Consider the following 25,476-nt stretch of genomic DNA (forward strand, 5'->3'; position numbering starts at 1 on the left):
TAGCACTGCAACAAGATGATATGATATAACTAGGAAAATTTTACTAGATACACAAAAATAGAAAGGGCCCAAAGCTCTAAATTTGGCTAGTAATTATTCCCATGTCCATTTTTACTAGTGACGTAACCCCCCCGAGACCCATGGGTACGACGGCTCCATGCCATTGTGGCTGTGGCACGAAGACCTCTTAACATTCATTATCACTTGTTGTAGTAGCCTCTGTTATTAACAGAAGCGAGATTGCATGCAGAGACCGCTGCCTGCGATGGAACAAATTAGGCTAATCGAATGTGATCAACAAAGCTAATGGCAAACGAGGAAGCACGAGAACTATATTATTTGGCATCAGTTCAGCTGCCAAAGATCATGGAGACAGCAATAATTGCTCGAATCCACATGAGTCTAAAACGAGAACAATGATGGGAAGAAGAATTTACATTCAGATGACTTCGTGCTTCCCTTCAAGTTTAGATACAAATCATGCGTCGTCAGCATCACTGCCACCCATATGAGCATCATGAGTTACCCAGTACCGACTTCCATCAGGCCCTGTCAACTTAAACCTGTCCCAAGAAAAGAGTTGAACTTAGTAAGTTGAAGATCCCAGCAAGGATATTACACTACGTCATTAACTGTAGCTTACTACTGTCATCTGTTGTTTATGGTGTTAAATATTGTTGTATATTTCTATTTACTCGGAGGTAACTAATGAATATAAAACATCTTAGCAGCACCTTTCAAGAACAATTTTTCCTTCCTTGTACTTCTGGGCCTTTTCATGAGCAGCCTCCTGAAATAAAAAGTTTTGGATCAACAGTAGTTGACATGCATATAGAACGATTAGCCCAAAAGAAAGCTTGAAATTATTCTTACATATTTCCATCCAACAATTGCCCCACAACCAACACAGAAAATATCAGAAACAGTATGCAACCCTGTCATCATCATCCGATCCTCTTTAATTCCGGCCGTCACATTCACACTACAACAAAGAAAAATGAATAAATAGCATCCAATTAGCTGATGGAAAAGCACAGAGTATTTGATGTTTCCAATAATAATCATTATTTTTTATTTTTTATTGAACTCTGAGTTCTATATGAATTAAACTGGGCATGCAATTCAGTCTACATTGAAGCATCCCGAAGCACCAGAGAGCCTTTTCACAAACTTCGACAAGATTGGGACATGGGACATCAGTTTAGGTCAATGTGAGATCAGATGTTAGGCTTCTGTATCACAATGTATAAAATAGAACAAAGTTCGAAAGTTTTCTAATGTTTTCCTGATTAACTAAGTTTGCCTATTAGCGTTTGGACAGACTGGAACTTCTGGAACAGCATACAAGGCGCATGAGATAGTCCAATCTCTGAAGAACAGACATGTAAAATAGCAATCATGTGTATCAAAGTACCAAGGTCCGAGATTAATATTTAGTCATATGTAACCGTTTTTCTTATCATGTTCTCAAAACAGATATCACTCATATGCCCCCACTTTATTATGCAACCTATGATATTTAATGAGAACAAGGTAACACCATTTTGGTGAAGAATACCCTAAATGGGTTGCTGCCAGCATAATGGAAACAAACAAGCTTGTTCATTGTTTGCTCAACCACCACTGTCCATGGGGTGCTTTGAGCTTCTTAAATACAATCCATTTTGGCTATTGTTTTGGTAAATAGCTATCATGTCTATGTCTGGTGAGAACTAATATTCACCGCCTTATGATTGTTGGCAAAGCAATGCTTGCAATAACGGGCAGGATAGGTGTGATTCAAAGGGCTTTTATGTTTGAAGTAAGACATACGGTTAGACCTGACTAACTTTATATTTGCTTTTAGATTCAATTGGTGCATATCATGAACAATAGTACTTAAAGTGAAAAGTACATTGGCTGAGAAGCCTGACACAAGAAAACACCTGTTAAAAACATTACCACCCAGCTCTTCCTACAAATATTTGATGTGCAATCAAAAGTCTAACTTCACCTTCAAGATTCAACTCATAACCTCCCTTCTCAAAAAGAAAAAGGAAGTATTCAATCAAGTACTTACAAAAGAAATGAATTCATGTTAATAAAAATAAGAACATGCAAAACAATAGATAGTTCAGACCATAACATTGTTTACTAAATGTTAGTGGGTGATCGAAAGAGAAAGCAAGCGTGAAAGAAACATGGCAAATGAGTCGGATAATAATAGAACAGAAGTAATTGACTTTCCTTCATAGGATAAATATTATTTAAGAATTGAAATTGGAAGCTTGAACAATGACTAAATAATCATGCTACTTACACCTTATTGAAGAGATAAGCTTTCCCGTGCCTGCAATGGAAGGACTGTACGCAAAAGGAGAAAAAAATAGTCATCAACAAGGCGAACTACTTTTTGGATGCTACATACTATCACTCTATCAAGAAAACTATGTACATGGAGGAAAAGGTCAAGAAATAAATCTGTAAAAGTCCACGCATTCTTCCCTTCTTTATTTAGCAACTCCAAGCTAAATGTCTTGCGTTTTACTTTTCTTGGGTTTTACTTGAATCTAGTGGCAGCCAAGGAGCAATTGTTGATGGACAGGATGATATTAAGATACAATTACATGAGTCAACAAAAATGACAATATATATTCATAGCTCAAGCAATATTTATTTTAAATATACCCAACCTTATTCTGTTAGATAGAGGAATAATAAATAGAAAAAACTGCTATTTCTTGAGCATAAAAGTGGTTTTTTAAAGCAATTTTCGCATGAATATATTTGTTACATCATCACAATACCCTCTTTCGGTTGTTGGACAAATTCATCAGGAGCTAGCACAGGATGCATCAAGGTAACAATGAAATGAACAATTAGCAAAGTCCAGTTTCAGGATGGCGGTTTTGCATCCAACTGCAAAGCACAGACCAAAACATGGCATGGTTGGAGATGCTTTTTTCCCCCAGAGAATTCATGACCACAATTCCCCTCCCCCTTTTGTCCAACTCTCTCTCACCCTTCCCCTTTCCATTTCTCTTCCCATCTTTAACAATGATGGTCTCCTATGACCCTTGCCTAGTGGCTCAGCTGCCTTTAGCCACCAGACCATCCATCCATTACTAATCTTCAGTTAATTGTCCATGTATCGTGCATGTTGCTTTGCTTGCTAAAGCAATAATCAAAATGTTATATCATTTACACATAAAGAAAGAATGATGCTGTGCTCAAGGACCTCAAGATCATCTTATATAACTAAGAGAAGAATGGCTGCTAAAATGGCCTTAGCTGACTGTATATGTACATGAGATCCCACCTTCATCCCACATAACAAGTGGGAGAATGATGTGATTGTATATAGAGCTAGATGGATCGACTACCATTAACTTGGCTTAAACTTATTGATAATAAGTTAATGAGTTAGTTCTCTCATTGGATTGTCATGAAAACATGAGAGGAACCAAAAGGAATAAAAAAACTCACCTACTAAAGAAAATACTTGATTGATACAACAAAATGTTGTCACTCATCGATGAACAAGTATGTATGTGAGCTGATCAAAAGGTGTACAAGAGTGACTATGAGAGACAAGTGGGTGGCGAAAAATGATGCTGATTGAAGAATGCTTGGAAACCCAACAGACTTCTGAAGATCGAGAACACATGGATTAGGGAAGAATCCTCCCTCTTCAAAGATGATAACCTATGCCAATGCACCCATTCCTTCTCCAACACATGGATTGGGGAAATTTTCTCACTTTTTGAAGATGATTACCTATTTCAATGCCCTAAGTCACTCTAATCCATTAATTGTCATTACTACTCTAGTTAGAAACAACTTTAACCTCGTCTAATCCATTAAAGAAGAAGAAAATTGGGAAAATTATTTTTCAAGAGGAAATATTTAATAAACTTGGTTCAGTCACTGAAAATTGGAAGCCTCGTCACCATGAGCTTTGTAGGGCCAATACAGCAAATAAGCCCTTAAATTATCTGTTATGTTGCTCTTGGACCAAGGAACCTATGGTTGACTCGTTATCTTCAATCGAGACCTTTTTAGATCCTAACCTTCTCAACCTCGAACAATTGTTGAATATCGGCGAACCCGATCATAGGAAACGCTATGATCGCAATATCTCGTGGTCCATCTCATCTTGCGATTGTGAATGGAACCATAGTGATGTTCCAGATCAAAAGATCGAACACAAAAGGACGATCGGGAACGAAATCCCTCGACAGATCACCCAGCCAAACAGAAAGAATCACGAAAGTAAGCGTCGGAGTCAGAAGGGCGACACGGGATGGGAGATTTAACGAACCCTGGAGACGATGTCGTCGACGAGGGCGAGATGAGCCTGACAGTGCTTGCAGCTATAGATCTTGCCTTCGAGGCTAACCAGAAACAACCGCCCCATCTCTCTCTTTCCCACCTCCGATGACGTCCCTCCTCGTCAGCACCGATCGCTAAGCTCCTCCAATTCCACCTCGTCGGCCCCAATAATGCCGATGACGACGGAGAACGCCCGTCGCACACTCTTCCCTCTGCGCGAAGAGAGATCGGTGGGCCGATCGCCGCAAGGATTAGGAGAGAGGAAGATGGGTAGTCGAGGGCGGAAGGTGGGGAAGTGGAGAAGGCAGGCGAAGAAGAGAGAGGATATACCCCATCGATCGATCACCTCGCAACAAGAGCAAGAAGCTAAGGAAAGCGTGTAGGAAACGGCAAACACGGTACGCAAGGAACCCACGATGGAGTCAGGACAGGTGGCGTGTCAAGGCACGCTCGGCAATGGCTTTCTCGCCATCGAAGTCGAGCGGTGTTCCGTGTTCCCCCAAGACAAAAAGGTCAAATGTCATCCGTGTCCCTGCACATACACCAATATCATTCATGCATGCAGACATATGGATAATTATAGACGCATCGGTGAATAATTCAGATTTTGATTAGAGCCAATCCCACCCATTCATGCATGTGCATGCATGCATGACACACACATACATGGATACATCAGATGCGTCTCTCGTATCTTATCATCATTCATGCATCCAGTCATATACACGTACGGATAATTTGGATCTTAGTTATTTGAGTTGGAAGCCTATTCAGAGTCAATTAATTTTCCTTTAACTTATGTAAATTCATCCGATTCTGAAAACATTGAACCTAAAAAAACTACATCGAAAGTATTTCCAATAAAATTTCTTTTGATTCCTAAGTTAGATGTTCGAATGATTCAAAAAATAATAATAATAAGAATCTAGAATCTAGATAATCATTTTGTTATGATGATTACTTTTGAGATTATTAATAATTATAAGAGTGATTATATATTATTCTTAAGTTTATTTGTGATGTCAATATGGGACGTGACGATGGGTGAGCTCTAAAGATCATTACTCCTAAGATTGTCAACGATTATGAATAGAAAATTATAATTATTATATTATGATGTGTCGAATCCGTCATGGTTATTTCGATCTATTCACGATATTTAGATATCAACTACGTGTTGTGTTAAATTATCGCTGGCATATTGATCACATGTTGAGGAAAGTGGACTATCGATGTATTGACTATGTGTCATCCAAATGATATTTAATCATATCATCATTTTCGACCTTAAAATATACACATAAATAGTTATTTTTTTATTCTTTTTGCTAGCCATAACATTTTATGGTCGAAAGAGAAAATAAAAAATTAATTTAATGAAAAATATAATTATTTTACTATATATTACATGAAAAAGAAATCTAAAATTTGATCATCCATCTCTGGTTGAGATAACCATATCGGACTTTACAAGATCCACTTGTAAACACTTGTTTAAGCGATTACTTGGTTCTATCCAAAGGGATGCTCTCCTCATATACTCGTGTTAGAGGAGGACGGAGGGCAAGCTGTTCCTGTGATTACGTACTTCTCCTGTGTATATGCATGTCCATGTCTTTCTCTTTATCATCATGCATGGATAAATATTTATAGTGCAGAGATGACAACGACGTACCACTGGAGAAGATGATTTGTCTCTTGCGATACACGTAACATCTCTCGACTCTGTGTGGGTCATATCAACTCGATTCTCTAAAGTCATTATGAGAGAGAGCATATTTACGAATGATAATGAAATGTTACCTTTTTTTAGCATCATATGCTATGCTATCTTTCTCGTGGTTAAACTTAACGATGAGAAAGAACGTGATGATGCATCATAACCCTTCCCGATATGAGTAACGTGAATAGCAGACGTTTCTAAATAGGTGTTTTATTTGTGAAATGAATGTTACAAAATCCTAAATATATTATTTGTCATTACATATTTTTCTAACAGTGGATTTTAGATGGTAACACAAAAGACATTTTCTAATTTTGGTTACTATTTGATACGACATATCTAGGCTCCGGATGAATCACCATCGATATCACACGCTACCAACCACAAATTCGAAGCCATACGCCATCAAAACCTCGAGGTGCATGCTATATCGGGTTTTGTACCGATACACTATGCGACATGATTACCCCGAGAGCTCGGGGTGGTGCCGTCTGACACCGCTTAGGCACCCATAAAAACTCCAACTCGTCAGAGAAGTCGCTCCACCCCTACAAAAGTCAGCGGCCACGCCGAATCAAGGCGGAACCAATCCTCGCACGATGGTATAAAAACCCCTGTCCGACACTCGGCCAGAGCGTGAGAAAAGAGAGGAAAAAAATAATACTCGACTGACTTGCTCGTCGGAGAGGCCAAAGTCGAGAAGCACCCGACAAAGGCCATTTTGCAGGGAAACGATCACCCCCGAGCAGCCAGCGTCTCTACCTGGGAATCGTCATTCGGTGTGTAGAAGGAGGACAGCCCATCGTCCCGGATCCTGACCAACGCCAACTAGCACCCCTTATCGAGGATGCGGTCACGTCGTGAAGACGAGCTGTAACCACTCTGGGGGACGGAAGGACGCGACCCACATCCACTTGCGAGGGCCCAACCGACCCCGCCGGTCCGACTCCCGCCTGAGACATTCAAGAGGCGCAGCCACCTCATCATCCTATTCAATCCACCATAAGTTCCTGACATCGGCTCACAGACCTAACCGTGCTTACTCACCAGTCATAATACTTTTGTTCACTAACGCTATTTATTTCGTCCATCATTGTACAGCTAAAACAAGTGGGTATATGTCTTTTATAGCCGAATAACTTTGAGTCTATACCATTAAGGATCATGAAATCTATAAAAGGTGGTAAAGAATATGAGGGAGAAAAATAAGATAAGAGAAATTAGTGTCAAGTTAATATTTTTCTATGATTTGAGTATCGATACTTTTTTGTTTAAATATGAGAACTATTTTCTTGATAAGCTATACAGTTTGATTTGTTTATTTTTTATAGTTTATTGTAAAGGCTTTAATATTACATTCAAAATTTTATATACTATTTTATTTTTGTCATCGTCATTATTATTGTTGTTAGCAGTATAGTATAATTGCCATCCCTAACAAAATAAATATCATTATTATTATTATTATTATTATTATTTATCCATATAATAAATTTCATGTTAGTCATTATTAGTGTATACGAGCATCGATGTCTCTTCAGCCTCGTTATAACGGGTAAATCATTATTTTGGCTCTCTTTAATCACTAGGAATTATACGATGAATTTTATATGATTTTGTTCTTTCAGGATAGGCTAAAAGTATCTATCGAAGATTTTCCGACTTGATCTGTCCAAAACTTAAGTTAATATTAGGTGATGTTAAGGGAAGTTTGAGTATACCTTTAATGCTAGTTAGGAGATTGACTTTTATAACTATGAACGAAGATCACTTGTACATGGTCTGTTAATGATTGTTAACTCTTCGAACGATCAATTTGTGCCTTCTGTGCAAACATCGACTGACTTGTACGTATTCACACCATACAATGTCATCCTAAGCTTTGCTCGAACGACTTTGTACTATGCGACTTGATCTTGTATGACATCGAACAACATGAGAGTAGGTGATCGTCTCATCCGAGTCCAAGGTATCGCATTAATGTAGTATACTATATCATCCCTAAAGCTCCATGTTAGCGTTGATATGACTGTTAATTGTTATTATGGGGGTGATATAAGCATATGTCCTATCAATATGATTTTGTTCTTTAAAGATCGACCAAAAGTCAATTTGAGAAAGCTTTTTATTATGTTTTGAATTATTAGTTAATCAATATGATATTATTAATATTCATAATAAAAAAAAGGTACGAATGGTGAAATCATCTCAGTGCTGATTTTGAATGTGGGGAAATAAATCCATCCCAAAGAACTATCAACATGTGAAATTAAAAGCTAATGTCAGTTCAGTAAAATTCATTATATAGATCGATCAGTTAAGTTCGCTTTTAGTAAGTAGGCTCCACCCATCCCAAAATCGGAAGTTGTGGATCCTCTCTAAATATAGTTTCAGATAGCGTCATCCAATTCCCATGCGAGTATCATCTTCATCTTTGGTTGGATCAAGTAACATTTTGAGCGTGTTCGATCCAAAATATATTTATCATAGGGTAAATTCTTTTAAAAAAAGTCTTTCAATTTTTATTTTTTTTTCTTATGATGGTTACTTTTTATTTTTTCCTCGTATGGTACTTTTTATTTTTCAGAAAGTAAGATTATCATCGGTTTCACCCCAATGGTCATCACATTTACATAATCGTGATTGCCTTCACCTCTTGTTATTATTCATCGTCTTTGTCTTATCGTGCTATGCTACGAGCCACCTTCGATGCTATAAGATTATTGTTGTTATCCTCATGCCTCGGGCACGAGTCTCGCTACCCCCCCCCCTCTTAAAGCACTTCCTTATCTAATTATCGTCATCTTTGCCCCTGTCATATCTTGTCATTATCTCTTCTCATTCGTAAGACCTCTTGTTATAAAGTTCATGCTCGAATACCCTATTACTACTCTTTCGTCTTTTGTTCCGAAGGTGAGTAAGAGAAGGACGTACGTGAGAGGTGAGATAGAGGCTAAAGATTATAATTTTTTTAGAAATTAAGAAGTTTTTGTGAAAATAAAGTAAAAAAAAAATGAAAGTTTTTTTTTGAGTAATTTGCTAAAAAAATTAATATAAGAAAACATCAAGCGCGATTACCACCCATCGAAGAACATCCCCCACGTAGTGTGGGGCCAGTGTCCCTCCCAATCACGATGAAGGTAAGCAAGACACGTATGATATACAACGTTAAGAAGATGAAAAAACGCTTAGCGTTACCTGCTTTGTGATTGAATAAAATCGTGGAGCCCGCACGGTTTCAAAACAGAGGTGGACGAGTAGGTAAGTTCGAGGAGACGCCTACGTGTTCGAGACGAAATGGGGAAGGGGGAGTTGAAGTGTCCACGTGGTCCAGCAAGCGAAGCCTAGTCTTAACGAGACGGCGAGCTGCGACGGCCACCGGGTGGGTGGCGTGGTGGGGTGTGGTTCGCCCGCGTAACACGACCACAACTGAAACCACATCGTCTCGGCTCGAAAGTAAGCACGAGATGAGACACTCCAACCAACATAAAAGTTAGACGGGCCGCCTCCCGACTCCCGAGCTGAAAGCGCACCCTCGTCTAGCCCCTCTCCTCCTCACTCGGACAACGCAGCGACGCTGTGCCCCCTGCGCCTCCTCCTCTCCGTCACCATCTGCCAGATCCGAGCTAGCTCGCCGACCTCGACCCCTAGTCCTATGGCGTCCTCACCATTGCGGGGGCGCGGTCAAGGGAGCTAGGTTTCCGCAGCCACTGCGTCCCTTTTCTCTTATTTGCTGCTCCCGTCGTCGCATTCTTGTGCTGCTCCGTGTCCACCGTTTGCATTCTTCCCATTTGCGAGCTTGGTGTGGTGATCTGCCCTATTCTTTCTAAGTTTGACGATTCCACCTTGGACGAGGTTGCTTCCTGGTGGGTGGAAAAATGAATCGGAGCTTTAGGGCAGGAGCAGCGACAGGGAGAACGGTGACGAAAGAGGCGGACGAGGAGCTCGCCCTCTTTCTCGAGATGCGCAAGCTGGAGAAGGAGCGGAACAACCTTCTCCTGCACGGCGCCGGCGAGCTCGATCCGCCTCTGGGTAATGTCGTCATTAGGTTTTCCTTTCTTGAAGAAATGACCAGTTTTTGTTCCTTTTACCCTCTCTCGGCCGTCAGCTGCAGATTCCTTGCTAGCAATACGTTTACTTTGGCCGCTCTTTTCTATGTTTCCTGCATTGTAGGGGCTAAACCTGGGACTGCTCCCATATTCAAGATCGCCTCATCAGCACCGGCGCGCAAGGCTGGAATCGATGACTTTCTGAATTCGGACAGTGAAAAGAATGACTATGACTGGTACCCTCGCAATATTTTTCTTTCTGTTCGCACCTTTCTCTGGCTATTCATCGTGTTCTCCGTGAAATGTTTTCCTTTTGCCAATGCCATCACTATTAATCTTGAGGTGTTAGGATCACTATGCTAATATATTGTGAAATGCTTTCTTCATAAGGCACGTCTTGTAAAGGAGGCAAAATGCTTTTGTCTTAAACGTTTTGGATGACCATAATTTTTATGTCTGCATACTAATATGTTTGAAGGAAACCATCTGGAAGCTCGATTGTGGCATATACGGTATTAAAAACAGTGGCGTCTTTTGGACATTGTCAAAAACATGCCAGTGGTGGGTTCATTTAAATGTGACCAATGTTGTTTTAGATTTATGAATCTTAGAATCCAAAAACGGAAAACCTTTGTTTGCATTTTGTTACTCAGCTCAAGGAACTCTAGGATACTCCAATAAATGTGGTTCTTCACACCATTTAGTGTTCATTCCATGATTCTTAGTTCCTTATGCTAGCTGACTACTCAATAACAATTTCAAAGATTCAAATTGTTTAGTATCATATTGTCATAGACAAAACTATAAATAGGGTGTTCAATGTAATGCATGTATATGTTCATATCTTTTGGTTTTGTTCATGCTTTGTATAGCATGTAGAGGACTTGTAGTAGGCTTGGTAGCCTTATTTTGGTTGGCTTTTGTAGCCGTTTCAGGCTTATAAACGCAGGTTGTGTGTAGTCGTCACATAGAGACAAAACAACCCAGAAACAAACTAATCATTTTGAGGGTTTTCTAGCTCCGCTGAGTGGTGTGGAGTGTCAGCCAGCACAACACCCAGGAGCTACTCGAGTGGGACACGGTTGAATAGGCCTTTGGAGTAGTGCCTAGGGTTGGTTCGCTACCTTGTTCCGCAATAGTGCCACGTGGGCACTTATGGAGACTTTTGGCCGTGGCAGACCACCTTGAACCCTTTGTCGCGTGGCCGTTCAAAGCTTGCAAAGTCTATGTTTGTAATTTGTATTATCTATCAAGTGTTTGCTCAAATGACTAGTTGTGAGATCCCGAGTTAAATGTTTCTTTCAACCCCTCTTTTCTTTTCTAGGTCCTTAAGGGACTATAAGAGGTTTAGGGAAGGTCGATCCTTTGCGGACGGACACGCAAAGGTGCAGCACGACTTAGGCAAAACCAGTTAAGTCCGTGACATATAGTATTAGAGTGAGACAAGCACACTTAGAAACACTTGGTATGCAGACGTGGGGGACCTAGCAAGGCTGTGTTGAGGACAGCTAGCACGCACGACTATTTGAGGGAAATAGGTGTTGAGATGTAGGGAAAAGAGTCACTCAGAGGAGCAGACATCCGAGATTGACATTCAAAGGAATGACTAACTCTTCGTGCAAGAGACACAACGAGGACAAGCGAGCTGAGAAGAATGCGTAGTGGACAAAGGTTGGGATGCCTGAGTTCTAGCTACGGTTTGATGTTGGCAACAAAACTTAATAGTGCTTAAGGCAAGCGGGGTGCTTGGCAAAGGATGAGATCGTACAAGGAGGAATGAGTTGCTCAGTGATCAAAAAAGTTGTGCAAAGCTCACAGAGGTGAGAAGAATTGTTAACTCGAAGAATTCAGTTCTCGTGCAAGGGCTTGTATGCGAATGATGGGCTATCTGTGCCCATCCTGAGGCAATTGAAACTCGACGCCATGAAGCATTGAAACTTTCTCTCTGGCATGGGAAGAATACATTCGTAGAAGGTTGAAGTGTGCAATAAGTTCAGCATGTTGTTAGGCCTTTAGGGGTGCAGCAAGGGCTGTATTAGTGAAGAGTCGCAATCTGGCAAGAGCATTTGGGAGGTGGAATAGTGCATAGTTTGTTCAACAAGGCGGAATAGTCCAAAGGGATGGTGGTCTCCGAAACTTCTAGAGGGAAGGATGCAAAGAGAAAAGTTACTCCAACAGGACATATCCAAGAGGGATAAGTTTCGGTTCTCCAAAGGGAGAATCATATGTAATGGATTGATTGCTCATGTTGAGAAGGGATACCTTAAGCTAATAGCTCCAAAAAGCTCAACGGACCAAGCGAACAGTGTGGAGTCGTCGTATGATGTCACACGAGGTAATGCGTTGGTGGATGCATTATGAGATCAACTGGGGTATCAACCCAAGGTAACACCAAATGAAGGTACACTTAGAGTCAAGGTGGAGATCAGACTCAACAGAGGATTACTCATGTCGAGAATGAGCACCTCAAGACAACAACTTCAAAAAGCTTAACAGACCGAGTGAACGATGAGGAGTCATCGCATGATCTTGCACAAGGTAATGCATTGGTGGACGCATTGCAAGATCAAGTGGGGTATCGACCCAAGATAACATCAAACGAATGCACACTTAGAGTCGATGTGAAGATCGAACTCAATGCAGGACTTAGCCGTGAAATGATGGGTGCGAGAGCCACCATCAACTCAAAACAAACTAAGGAGCAGAGTAACTTGGGTGGAACTTGGTGAAGTGCCTAAGCCGCATGAAGGGAGTCGACATAGAAGACGGAACATGGAGAGAAGACACAAAGCTCTTCTTGGACAGAGGTCAAGGACATGAACTCTTGCAGAGACAAGAGCGAGATCATGTCATTCCGTGGGTCCCTTGTTCTAATGGAGTGGACTCATCTTGTATAGTGCCAAAGTCAAAGGGAGTTTTGAGGCATATGCACCTTATCTTGGCGAAGCATTTAACGAAGAAACTAAGACGACTCAACTTGCAGAGGCAAAGATGGGGTTAGAAGGCTTTGATATGGGGCAAGAGGATGCGTAAGCAGATACTCTTGAAGAATATATTGTAGTGCTGCCATTTAAATTGCCACGAAGGAAGCGGTGCACAGTAGAGATTGTGCTGGGGGTAGGAGCCTAGAATTTAGACAATGATGCACTAATTTCAGTGAAGTTGGTAGACTTCGAGAGCTGGTAGGTGACGGATTGTCCTAGAGCTGTGCTTCGTCCGGGTGTGACCCGAAAGAGAGTGGACGAAGGTCGATTGCCAAATGAGCAAACACAATTGGAGGTGATAGAGGCCCTACGATGTGTTGGCAAAGGCCACACAGGTAGAGATTGTAGTTTGAGTTTATCACATAAAGATCAAAATGTAATGGAGATGCCACTAGGAGACGACATGGTGTAACGGATCATGGTGGAACAATTCGAAGCAATGTGGCACACACGAGAGAAGTCTCATGAGGGACTTGATCATACAGAGGCATGATCAGGAGCTATTGGAAGCTCCACTTCGGTGAATAACACGACAACTAGAAGGGCTATGAATTTAAGGAGTAAATGCCATGATATCGCAAAGATAGGTCTTCCATGCGTGCATCGAATTTTGCATAAGATAAAAGTCATGATCATTAGTATATGGGGGTTATGTACTGTCAAGGAAGAATTTCGAGTGCAAGTACCAATGAGTCCCATGAGAGAGACTTGATCATACAGAGGTATGATCAGAGTGATTGCTCTAAAGTTTATATTCGCTTAAGGGAGCCCGACAAGTCGAAAGACAAGGCCGAGTGAGTAAAAGTTGCTACCAAGGACGCAAAGGAGAATATAATTGGCGCGAGCCCTGTAACATGATGGCGGAGGCCATTCATAGGAGTTGTAGTCTGTTTGTCCATCGACCAAAAGGAATTGCTCGGAGAACACAAATGTATTAAAGTAAATGGTTGAAAGGGGCGAGGAAGCGATGAAGAGCCCAGAGGGACTTAGTTATCTAAAACCAAGCGTTGGTAAAAATGAAGGTGGACTCAAAGGTGTGCCATAGTGCTACAGAGGTGGATCAACCGATCGCGAAGAAATGGATGTAGACGCGAGACGATAGATAGTAGGGCCATGGGCATGGCAATGCCATGGTACCGTCTAAGCAGGACTTTTATGGAGTCATCGATCCCTTGCTCTCATGAAGGGAGAGTGCTTGGTCCTGAAAGGGGCTGAGGAGGTGAAGAATGCAGAGACAAACTCCAAGTATTGAGACAAGATCAAAGGCAGAGGCCAGGAAACTTCATAAGACCGGTGTCGACGGGCTTCTCATCAAGATAGCCGAAAGTGAGGGACTTCGGGTCGTTGTAAAAGTACTCGACTAAGGAACGGAGTAGGCAATATGCGATGCTGTACCTTTTCTACTCAGAGGAGTTGGCGACAAAAATGATAGGGAAGATGGTACAATCCCAAAGGTGACCAAAACTATTGAAGACTTGCTCTAAGTCAGCACGAAATTTTAATTTTTTAGGGCAAAACTTCTTGCATTTCAAAAGTTCGATGGAAGGGTGCCGCACGATTTAGGCAAAACTAGTTAAGTCCATGACGATACAACGTTGTGTATCCTAAATTATTATTCTGAAGAACTAATTTCTTAATATATATATGTTGTTAACCTAAACTAATTTTGAGGCTTATTTATTTGTAAATTATATTTGCACTTCATGTCTCTTCTGTGTCGTATATGTATCTTCATGATAAGCAATTAAATTTTTGAACCATAGCGACTGTTTTCAAATTTTCATATCTTCCCCTAAACTTCAAACCACCACCAATTCCATGTTAAAAGGTGGGCTGGAGGATTGACACAAAAGCATGCGTGTCAAAGCTTTAACCATTGCCATCACATCTAAAAGCTTACCTGCTTGATGATATAGATCTTTGTCATTTATCTTCTAATACTTCCCCATGCATCTGAGAAAGCAAAGTAGCTTAAGTGTCATTTTAGATTTTTAACTGAGTACCAACTGATCTAAAAGCTTAAGACTGAGGACTTCCTGGTCCAATAGCATATTACCACCTTAAGCTAATAGATAAATATCATTTATATTCTAACATGGCGAGTCACTAATAATTAGTAAAGTATCGCAGGCCTGAAATTAGAACCTGACCTCGATGCCCAATCTACATATGACTTGTTAACCCATAACCCTGAAGATCCATGCTTCTGATATAGGTATGTGTCCAGTCCTGTTGGCAGCCTATTCAGATGAATGGATGGAAGATAATAGTTTGCTTGTATGGAGTTATATTAAGTTAATGATGAAGATAGTTATCAAAATATCAGTTAATGTTATTTATAAGAATTTGTACATTGGTCATATATTGTAGATATGTAGGTGTATATTAATTTCATGTTTAGTATTGCACAATACTGAAATTAATATATTTTTTGCCCTGAACAAATTTTTATTTGCTTTGTAAGCTTGAATGCACTATGACATTGTTAACTTCTGATGTCAGATTTTATGATTTTATATGATAGCATGATCTTCTTAATATGCAAATTTGATAAACACAAAATGATGAGAATACAATACAATGAAGAAGTAGCCAAGTTCAGAATAATCTAATTGGGTAGTTACTACTTGTTTAACTTTTATGATGTGATTTTTTTTTTCTTTTTGTAGGCTTCTTACGCCACCAGGTACTCCACTTTTTCCATCTCTAGATACTGAATCTAAAAGATCTCCTGTTGGCAGCACTGGGACTCCAAAAGCTCGCCCCACGGTGCTGAAATCTAGGGTGAGCTGTCTAACTATGTATCTCCTTAAGCTTGCACATAGCAGATTCCATGCCTATGTTAATGTGAATTTGGACCCACAAGAAACCATGGATTTGTTTGATGCATATCCTAGTATTACTTTTACATTTGTATAACTACAATAGGCTTTCTGGATATATGTTGCACCAGTAAACCATCTACAATTTCTCTCTTTGTTTATGCTGGGTTGAGGTGCTCAACTCTATGGAAAAGAATGGCAAAGAAAAATAATTGAGCCCCACTTCAATAATTAGTATCTTGTCAGTATAACTTTTATCTTTCATTTAAAGTTAGTAGAAAACTGCTTCTCCATTAAAACCTAAAAGGTTAGGTAATTAAAATCTAGGACTCAATCCTCAAGCAGTTGCATCAATGTGTGAACTTGGTAGGTTATGGGTGGAAGAGATCTAAATCATTGTCCATTTTCGCATAGTTCCTTCTACAGCTTTCATGATAGAGCATTGAACATTTCTTTACGATTCCTCCATGTCCTAGAAACTGCTAACTCTACTTATATAACTATTATTTATCAGGCTTCTCAATTTTGGATGTGCCATGAATTCATGAAATCATCTGTACAAATTCTAGGTAATCCAGTGTCTACACATTCAATCAGAAGCAAGGGCTGTGCAAGAATCATCTGTTGCATATCCAAGTTCTTGCTTAATTCACTAACTAAATTGTTCTCTTAGCTTATACCTGAGGCCTTGGAAGTCATCTAACCATATAAAGATCAATCAGGATGTTCCTAACCAGTACTCCTATAGCTTCATGGTTAATTATATCTTAAAAAGATTTACAAATCTTGATAATCACATCTCTCTCTCTCTCTCTCTCTCTCTCTCTCTCTTTGCATTCCATTTTGATAAACAAATAGCTTACAGAACTGGCTTTTATCTAATGTTTCTTTCCTCAAAACTCCCTGTTGATCTGACTGAAAATCAGTTTCACTAACATTTTGACATTAAATGCCATGATTAGAGAATTTCTTTGTTGGCCATACATGTCAATTTGTTTTAAGTGCTGAATTATAGTTATGGTCAAAATTTCTTTATTCACTCCAAACAAGTTGTCCATTTTTGCTTGTCATATCCAACCAATTTGCCGGTGGAATTATTCTTCCATCACAGTTGGACAATTTTGATTATGGAAACAATGTTTATGTATGCAAATCTTTATGCAAATACATTTCTACAATGAATTCTTTGGTGCATTGCTTTATTCTGATGTTACTTCTATGCACTATAATGTTGTGTTTTCAGTTAGCAAATTCTCCAGATCCTTCAAGGAGCACACTGGCACCAAGGCAACCAGCATCATCATCTGGCTTGAACTCTGCGATTGGAACCCGCAGACCATCATCATCTGGTGGTCCTACTCATAGTTCATCTAGACCTGCAACTCCAACCGGACGTTCAACGTTACCTGCTGCTTCAAAACCAACAAGACCTTCCACTCCCCCTTCTCGAACTACTTTGCCGTCAAAGTCATTGGCTCCACCACGATCGTCAACACCTGTTAGATCTTCCACGCCGACATCTAGGCCATCAGTGCCGGTAGTCAGCAAGCCTTCATCAAGGTCAGCTACCCCTACAAGACGACCTTCTGTGCCATCTACTGTATCATCCAGTTCTGCTCCATCAAGTAGATCATCTTCTGTCACGAAGTCAGGTCCAACAATATCTAAAAGTTCAGTGCCGCCACATGGAAGCTCTCCAACCATAAAACCTAGACCATTGAAACCCACAGACATCCCTGGTTTTTCTCTGGATGCACCCCCAAATTTAAGGACAACATTGCCTGAGAGACCCTCCTCAGCTTCTCGGGGTAGACCTGGAGCTCCCAGCAGTCGATCATCTTCTGTTGAGCCTGGGCCAAACATCCGTCCAAGGAGACAGTCTTGCTCTCCATCCAGAGGGAGGGTTCCAAACGGTAATGTTCATAAAGGCAGTTCCATTCCACCATCAAGCAGACCACAAGCAAGTGGCAGTGACAATGTGAACCCTGTTATAATTGGAAATAAGATGGTTGAACGCATAGTGAACATGAGAAGACTTGCACCTCCGAAGCAAGATGAACAACGATCAAGCCATAATAACTTCTCTGGCAAGTCTTCTCTTTCACCAGATGGTGCTGGTTTTGGGAGGACTCTGTCAAAGAAATCACTGGACATGGCGTTGAGGCACATGGTATTTATATATCATCTTTCATATCTTTTGCTCTACACTTAGCCACAACATCCTGTTTTTCCAAGATTGTTATCCATCTTTAATGGTCAAATTTCTGAATTATGATGCAACCTTGACTGGATATCTTTGCAAACGCAGGATATCAGGCGGAGTGTTCCTAACAGTTTGAGGCCATTGATGGCAAACATTCCAGCATCATCCGTCTATAGTGTGAGGTCAGGAGCCACCAGAAGCAGAACAGTCAGTGTTTCGGACTCTCCTCTGGCCACAAGCAGCACAGTCAGTTCTGAACAAAGTGTCAATAATAACATGCTCGGTCTCGATGGAAGTGAAATCGAAGATGAGATTACTAGTGATAAAAGGGGCAGGTGCCCTCCTGCTGTCCCCTACACCAGATGACTAAACGGAAAAGTTACATTCTGACTAATTATGTGGAATCTAAGGTGAGTGCTTTTAGTCTCTCCTATGAATTGTTACTGGAGTAGCCGAGGAATGCCTATTTTTTGGCCCGACCTGATAATATTAGTACTTCCAATTTGATCTGTCCGGATTGCTTGTTGGTGGCATTATGGTACAAATGTATTAATCATCTGAGTCTCTTCTACATGTGGAAGTAGGTATTCAATGAATTGTATGATCTGTTACCACACATTTCCAAGACCAATGCAGATTGCTAAGCTTCCTATTAGCTCTGCCATTTTGCAAAGCTGATAATGTATATTTTAGGTAATACTGAGTATATTTTACAGTAGGAACACCCTGATGACAGATGGGAGTGTAATATCTTATGTGACATTGGGTTAAACGTTTGTGTCAAACAAAGGTAAGATTAGGTACAATATAATAAGGTGGAAGTCTTTGGATTTGGACGTGCTTTTTCTTTTGGCTATCATCCAACTTCAAATTTAATCAACTGTCTTAGAAATTTCTTCAATCATGATCTGTGTTTCCTTTTTCTCATGAACAACGAGTATGTGACTTTTTTGCTGCAATTGCTCATAGTAAACTATGATAAAAAGTCATCGATGTTCTTGTCGGCCCAATGTGATTCAGACTTGTGTAGGTAGGGTTATTCGAGGTATCTCTAAGGTGAAAACATCAAGCTTTTGAGGTGTCACTTGCATAAAGATCGAGGTCAAGAGAAGTTTTTTAATTTGATTTCTTTGATATTTAAATTAGTAATCGAAGATATGTGAGTGTGGACAACAGCAGTAAAAAAAGATGATCCTCCTTTTCATTGTATTGAAAATGGGCTTTTATACATAGTCATAAATGAGCCAAATATTTCATGGAATACTCTACGGAAAGGAAGTTTTTAATCGCCACGATCCTCCTTTTCATTGTATTGAAAATGAGCTTTTATACATAGTCATAAATGAGCCAAATATTTCATGGAATACTCTACGGAAAGGAAGTTTTTAATCGCCACCAACAATCTCCCTTGATCTTTTATCCATGCGGGCGACAAGGGAGGGGCAACCCATAACTACCCGTCTTGGATCTTCCTTGCCTACTTGAGTAGACAGGTGGAGGATGGATTTCGTTTTTTCCTTCCACCTTGGACATCATGTAAAAGTCATGTGTCAAATGATAATTGACTGACAACATACTCCTTATCATTTGTCCCCTTCCCCGAAGCTTGCGTCGAAGCTCTCGCGAAAGGGATCCAAAATGTGGTATCTAGTTCATTTAACACGTCAAGTTTATAAATTTTTGATCCATCGTCGATTTGGTAGCACATCTAGTTTGTTCGACATGTCTAGTTCATTGTGCTTGAGCCCCTCATATCATCGAGGGATGCACCTTGGTCGGATGAGTTTGGGTTTCCCGACCTCCTCGTATTTTCCCGACTTGGTTGAGTTAGTTGACTGCCATGGCTTAGGCAGAGGAGGGGGTAGGGTTTCCTGATCTCTATGCCTTGGGCAAAGGTGGGGGTTGGGTTTCCCAACCTCCCAGCCTCAATGAAGGTGAGGATCAAGTTTTCCGACCTCCATGCCTCGGGCGAAGGTGGAGGTCGAGTTTCCTGACCTCTATGCCTTAGCGATGACTGAACCCCTCCCCCTTCGCTTGTAGTTATCGTCAAGGCGTGGAGATCAGGAAACCCGACCGCCGCCTATGCTCGAGGTGTGGAGGTCAGGAAACCCAACCCCTACCTTCGCCTGAGCGGGGAGGTCGGGAATCCTAACCCCCTTCTCTACTCGAGTTGTAGCAATCAACAAACCTGACCATATTGGGAAGAGACGAGGAGGTCGGGAAACCCGACCTTATCTGACTAAGGTGGATCCATTAACGATATGAGCAGCATGTCGACGATGGATTGCCACTAGCAACACTCGAGCATGATGGACTAGACGTGTCGAACGACATGGCACCAAATCGGCAATGGATCGAAGAGATATAAGTTTGACGTGTCGGATGAACTAGATGTTGTACTTTGGATCCCTCTCGACCTTTGGGGGTGTTAGGTAAATGAGGAATGGTCGACTAAAAGACCTGCGATATAGGGAATCATTAATTATACAATACTATGCTCGATGATACTTGACTCTTCTAATCGATGTGGGGTTTGTCGGGAATGTTCCTTCTTTTTTGTACTGCAATATCTTATCCATCGAGCTTGGCTCTTCTTCGACTATAGTCATATCGTGCTTCTTAATGGTTTGGGCTAGCAATGCTCGACCAACGACCAACCATCCTTCGGTGCTCAGGTCAATCCTAATCTAGCAAGTGCATTAGCTTGTGCGTTTTTTTCTCCGAGGACCCGTAACACATTAAGTTGGGAGAAGCTGTCGGTTAATTTCTGCACCTTGACGAGGTACTTTGCCATGTTTACAGCTCGGGCCTTCTAGTTCTTCTTCACTTGGTTCATGATTAGCCATGAGTTGCTGAACATTGTCAGGTCCTAGACTTGAAGCTTTCGGGCGAGCTGAAGTCCCGAGAGAAGTGTTTCATACTCGTCTTTATTGTTGGAGATTTTGAACCCAAACCAAAGAGCTTGCTCATACATTTGTTTGTTCAGGCCTTTTAGGATGAGTCCAGTATTGCCTCCATCTGAGGTGGCAAAACCATCCACGAATAGCATCTATGCAGGTTGGCTATGCTTGTCAACTTTGGGCTAGAACTTCTCATTTTGATTGTTGGAACTCTTATCGCATCTCTTCTAAACGTTAGTCCATCTGTCTTAGTTGGATCTACAAGGAATCCTTCGTCAAATCCATCGATTGAGTCTCGGATTCAGTTAGGGTAGAGTGGTGGCACGATCCATTAAATTATATGATTAGGGACTAAAGTGCCCCCTCAACCAGTGGTTCGACGAGTCTTGGGCGCTCTTGGGATGTTGGCACCACGTTGGATGGGTGAACCTTGATGGGTGTTGATGCTGGTGGCAGTTGAGCCTTTAATCGTGATTGAACTGGTGGTATTACTTGTTGGGTTAACTAGGGTAAAAGTGGAGCGATGACATATATCATGTCCGTTAACATTTGCATTTGTTGAGTGAGATTCAAGAATAACTTGGGTGGGATGAGTAGGTGGCTCAAGGTCATCCCTAAGGGTGAGAAACCTATGTCGTTGAATAGATGCTAGTATTGCATCGACGTTTGTATTGAGGTGGATGCGTCAATATATAGAAAGGGTGGGTACTACCCCCTTGGGTGAAAATACTCTAGGTAGAGGGCAAAGCCTCATCGCTTGAGTGTTCAATGAGAGGGTTGACGCCTTGGTCAGCTTGATGTGGTCCATATATGTATGTGCAGGATTGTCCGATGTGCCTTTGAGGTGAAAATGTTGAGCTCCCGAGGTATCACCTACATAAAGATCAAGGTCAAAAGAGGTTTCCCAATCTGATCCATTTGATACCCAAGTTAGTAACCTAAGATATGTAAGTATAGACACGAGTGGTCAAAAAGACGATCACTCTTTTATTGTATTAGAGATAAGTTTTTATACTTGGTCATTAAGAGACACAATATTATATGAAATATTTTACAGAAAGGTAGTCTCTAATCATCTCCAACAATCTCCGTTGACCTTTTATTCATACGGACAATAAGGGGTCAATGCATAATTACTCATCTTAGATCATTAGCCACGTGGATAGATAAGTCATGTGATTGGTCACATGTCGGATGATAATTGGATGATAATTGATTGAAGACGTAATCTCTATCAAACTCTTAATTTTAACTTTTTAATTGTAGTATGATGATCACAATACATGGCTGTTTTCTATTTTTTTCTATGAAACATTTATGTTGCATATTTATATATGATGTGTACTGAATGCAAGATGAAAAGAGAAAAGAAATCCATTATTATAGAAAAGGCCGTGCGTATATCTACGGTACGTGTACCTACGCACGTGTCGTTCACGTGCTATAAAAATTCGTGTTAATATTATCTATTATCTATATATGCGAAAATTTCCGGGTAATTACGACAAGAAGAGTATTGGGAATGGGTTGGATAAAGGGATAGCCTTCTTCCGCCACAACCCAGTAGCGAAGCCAGGTCGAAGCGAAGCAAAGATAAGAGGAGAAAGGGTAGGGCAAAGATGCGGATCTCTTGTGCGACAACTCCTTCCCTCTCCTCCTCCTTCGTCGCTTCTCCGCTCTTCGCACCTAATTCCCATTCTTTTGCTAACGTGTCCCTCGCCAAGGCCCAGTCGGCCGTCCGCCTCCGTGTCCGCTGCGAGCTCGCCGCCATCCCCGTGCTCTCCTTCTCCGGGGAGAAGGTGGGTGACGTCCCCCTCGACCTCAAGTCCGCCCCCTCCGACACTGCCCGTGCCGTCGTCCACCGCGGCCTTGTCGCCGAGCAGCAGAACCAGCGCCGCGGCACCGCTTCCACCCTCACCCGTGGCGAGGTCCGCGGTGGAGGGAAGAAGCCCTACCCCCAGAAGAAGACCGGCGGCGCCCGCCGCGGATCCCAGCGCACCCCGCTTCGCCCCGGCGGTGGCGTCGTCTTCGGCCCCAAGCCGCGCGACTGGAGCGTCAAGATCAACCGCAAGGAGAAGCGCCTCGCTCTGTCCACTGCCCTCGCCAGCGCCGCCGCGGCCGCCGACGCCCTTGTGGTGGAGGACTTCGGCCAGGAGTTCGAGGCCGGGCCCAAGACCAAGGAGTTCGTGGCGGCCATGCGGAGGTGGGGGCTCGACCCCAAGCGGAAGGCCATGTTCCTGTTGACGGAGGTGTCGGATAACGTCCTGCTCTCCTGCAGGAACATTGGGACCATCAAGCTGCTAACCCCCAGAACGCTCAACCTGTTTGACATTCTCGACTCAGAGAAATTGGTATTCACCAAATCGGCTGTGGAGTATCTCAATTCAATGTATGGGGAAAATGCGGAAGAGGAGGGGGATGGAGAAGAAGAGGAGGAAGAGATTGTTCTTGCAGGTTAGTTTAGTACATCAGAACCTCTAATCGTTTTGTCTCTACTAGTTCAGTGAATCATATTTTTGGCTCTAGATTGTTAATGCGAGTTATGAACCCTTCTTTTCTCTTAAATGAAATTTAAAGCTTTATATAGCTAACAGAGCAGGGATCTTCAAATGAATTGTGGAAGAAGTTTACCGAAACAGCAACTATCTGAAAGTTATTTGTTTTACAAGACAGAATAAGCCCTTATCATCACTTTTGGTCGGACAAGGAAACAACATAGACAGTAGGATGATCTTTCTAAATTCTTCTCTTCAGCTTGTCAAGTGGTTTCTTTAAGTATAACATGGAATCTTCCCTTTGGAAGTAAGATGTTTATAAATGGTGGCATTTAGACATAGCAACACAGTGATAAGTGAATTTTTATTTTCTTCTAATCCTTTAGTCGTGGATAGGTGGTAATTAGATATACATTTTACTCACTAGGATGCACTTGGACATGGTTAGAAATTTTCTGATCGAATATATGACTACTTGATGTTTAAATACTCATGATATATGTAACCATCATTGGACATTAGAATTGCTGTTTCTTAATGCCTTCAGCACATAATTGTGTTGAACTAGTTGTCTAGTTTGCATTCGATAGCTTTATTGTCGAACTATATTAAATACTTGTCTAGGATTAATTGAAGCTATGTTAATAGAAAAACTAGAAAGGTAGCAACTTGCGATACGGTTTGAATGGTCCAGATGAAAACCAACTTTCCGACAAGCCTATCAGAAAATAGATATGATATTCTTATTTATAAGTCAGTTATCTTTCTAAACATACATTTTGAAATTGTCAAATAATCTTCATTATAATATTGAAGTTCCTTTTGGTGATATGATGTTTGCTTAGACCTAACCATAAAATAAATTGATAGAGTCGATTATTTCTTTTCCTTGGATCCTTCTTGTCATGGCTGCATGTTAGTCGGATATACTCTAGTTTTCAATACATGATTATTTAATATCCCCAAACTCATCACATAATGCCATCATTTAGAATTAGAGTACTAGAGTTGCAGGTTTATATTGAACTCATAGGCTAGTTCGCTTTCTTTCTTTCTTTTTCTACATGTTTTCCCTGGAATGTTTTTTTTTTTTCCCTTTCAGTTAAACCGTATAAATATCGCAAATAAAATCATAGCAACATAACTACGTGATGCATGGTCTATAGGAGTTTCAGTTCTGGTATACAGAAGTGCTAATATATATATAAGCCCTTAGGCCCTATTTGTTACGGGGGCTAGACACTCTAGGATTTCTTTAAATAATGCAAGTGTTGATCCAAGTTTTGTTAGAAACATCTTTTCATGTTTGGCTATATCTTTTTAATTCCAACCTGTTTTTCTTTTGTGTTTGATTGGGGGATTTTATGTTTATCTCGGAACTACCAAGCTCTGTCCCTGGGGTGTTGCCTTAGGAATTCGAATCCCCATGGTTCAGACAGTTAATTGGAATTTCTAAGCTGTCCAATTCCAGGGGTGGATAGGAGGATGTTTGGTTGAAGAAAATCCCCATTGAATCTTTATACCAAACATTGATCTTAGAATATAGTATTTGATTGCGCAATGTCGATCTGATGGGAACTCTTTCTTTGTTGGCTTTCAGGAGACAACTAAGATCATACAAATCACGTTCATTATCATGTGCCGGAGTCCAAAGACTTTTGTCCTATTTTGATACAAATCAAGTTTTCAGCTTGTTTTAGGGGGCATCAGAATCTCACATCATCATGAAGCAGGTTGGATGGTTGCTTCTTGCAGTTTGTCATAGTTATAAGCTGTAACTGATGTAGGTTTCATTGTTTCCAGCTTCACATTCTCATGAGGTTTTTAACTCCATGGAAATTTATTGTCCAATTGGTTTCTCGCAGACATGTTAATATCTTGTGTATTTTGAACATTACGAGTTAATTGGTATCTAGTTTGTGTCGAATCCTGAGGTTTGCTTGCTGTTGGCTTAACAAGGTGCGATCTTAACTTGTCATTAATTTCTAG

General features: G+C 41.0%; 3 protein-coding genes across 5 annotated transcripts; 2 read left to right on the plus strand and 1 right to left on the minus strand.

Annotated features, from left to right (window-relative positions):
- Window positions 1–53: 53 nt before the first annotated feature.
- Window positions 54–4,652, minus strand: LOC103994038 (protein yippee-like). Of its 2 annotated transcripts, XM_018830975.2 has the most exons (6): window positions 4,301–4,652; window positions 2,300–2,343; window positions 874–982; window positions 735–790; window positions 438–563; window positions 54–260 (listed from the first exon to the last, which is right to left on the minus strand). In XM_018830975.2, the coding sequence occupies exons 1-5, from the start codon at window positions 4,394–4,396 to the stop codon at window positions 479–481; spliced, it is 390 nt and encodes a 129-aa protein (XP_018686520.1). In that variant the 5' UTR covers window positions 4,397–4,652; the 3' UTR covers window positions 54–260; window positions 438–478. The 2 variants fall into 2 exon arrangements, with proteins under 2 accessions (XP_018686520.1, XP_009412576.1); XM_009414301.3 differs by lacking the exon at window positions 54–260 and having other exon boundaries at window positions 305–563; window positions 4,301–4,651.
- Window positions 4,653–9,514: 4,862 nt separating this feature from the next.
- On the plus strand, window positions 9,515–18,747 carry LOC103994037 (uncharacterized). 2 transcript variants are annotated; one of them, XM_009414300.3, is made up of 5 exons: window positions 9,517–10,066; window positions 10,208–10,319; window positions 15,737–15,851; window positions 17,133–18,059; window positions 18,198–18,747. In XM_009414300.3, exons 1-5 carry the CDS (start codon window positions 9,913–9,915, stop codon window positions 18,456–18,458), a joined length of 1,569 nt encoding a protein of 522 aa, XP_009412575.2. In that variant the 5' UTR covers window positions 9,517–9,912; the 3' UTR covers window positions 18,459–18,747. The 2 variants fall into 2 exon arrangements, with proteins under 2 accessions (XP_065018443.1, XP_009412575.2); XM_065162371.1 differs by having other exon boundaries at window positions 9,515–10,319.
- Window positions 18,748–22,505: 3,758 nt separating this feature from the next.
- LOC135645508 (large ribosomal subunit protein uL4c-like) lies at window positions 22,506–25,414 on the plus strand. Its single transcript, XM_065163955.1, has 2 exons — window positions 22,506–23,446; window positions 25,088–25,414. The coding sequence occupies exons 1-2, from the start codon at window positions 22,612–22,614 to the stop codon at window positions 25,096–25,098; spliced, it is 846 nt and encodes a 281-aa protein (XP_065020027.1). The 5' UTR covers window positions 22,506–22,611; the 3' UTR covers window positions 25,099–25,414.
- Window positions 25,415–25,476: the final 62 nt, after the last annotated feature.

Source organism: Musa acuminata, chromosome BXJ3-8 (genome assembly GCF_036884655.1).
Source record: "Musa acuminata AAA Group cultivar baxijiao chromosome BXJ3-8, Cavendish_Baxijiao_AAA, whole genome shotgun sequence".
Classification (NCBI taxonomy): Eukaryota; Viridiplantae; Streptophyta; class Magnoliopsida; order Zingiberales; family Musaceae; genus Musa; species Musa acuminata.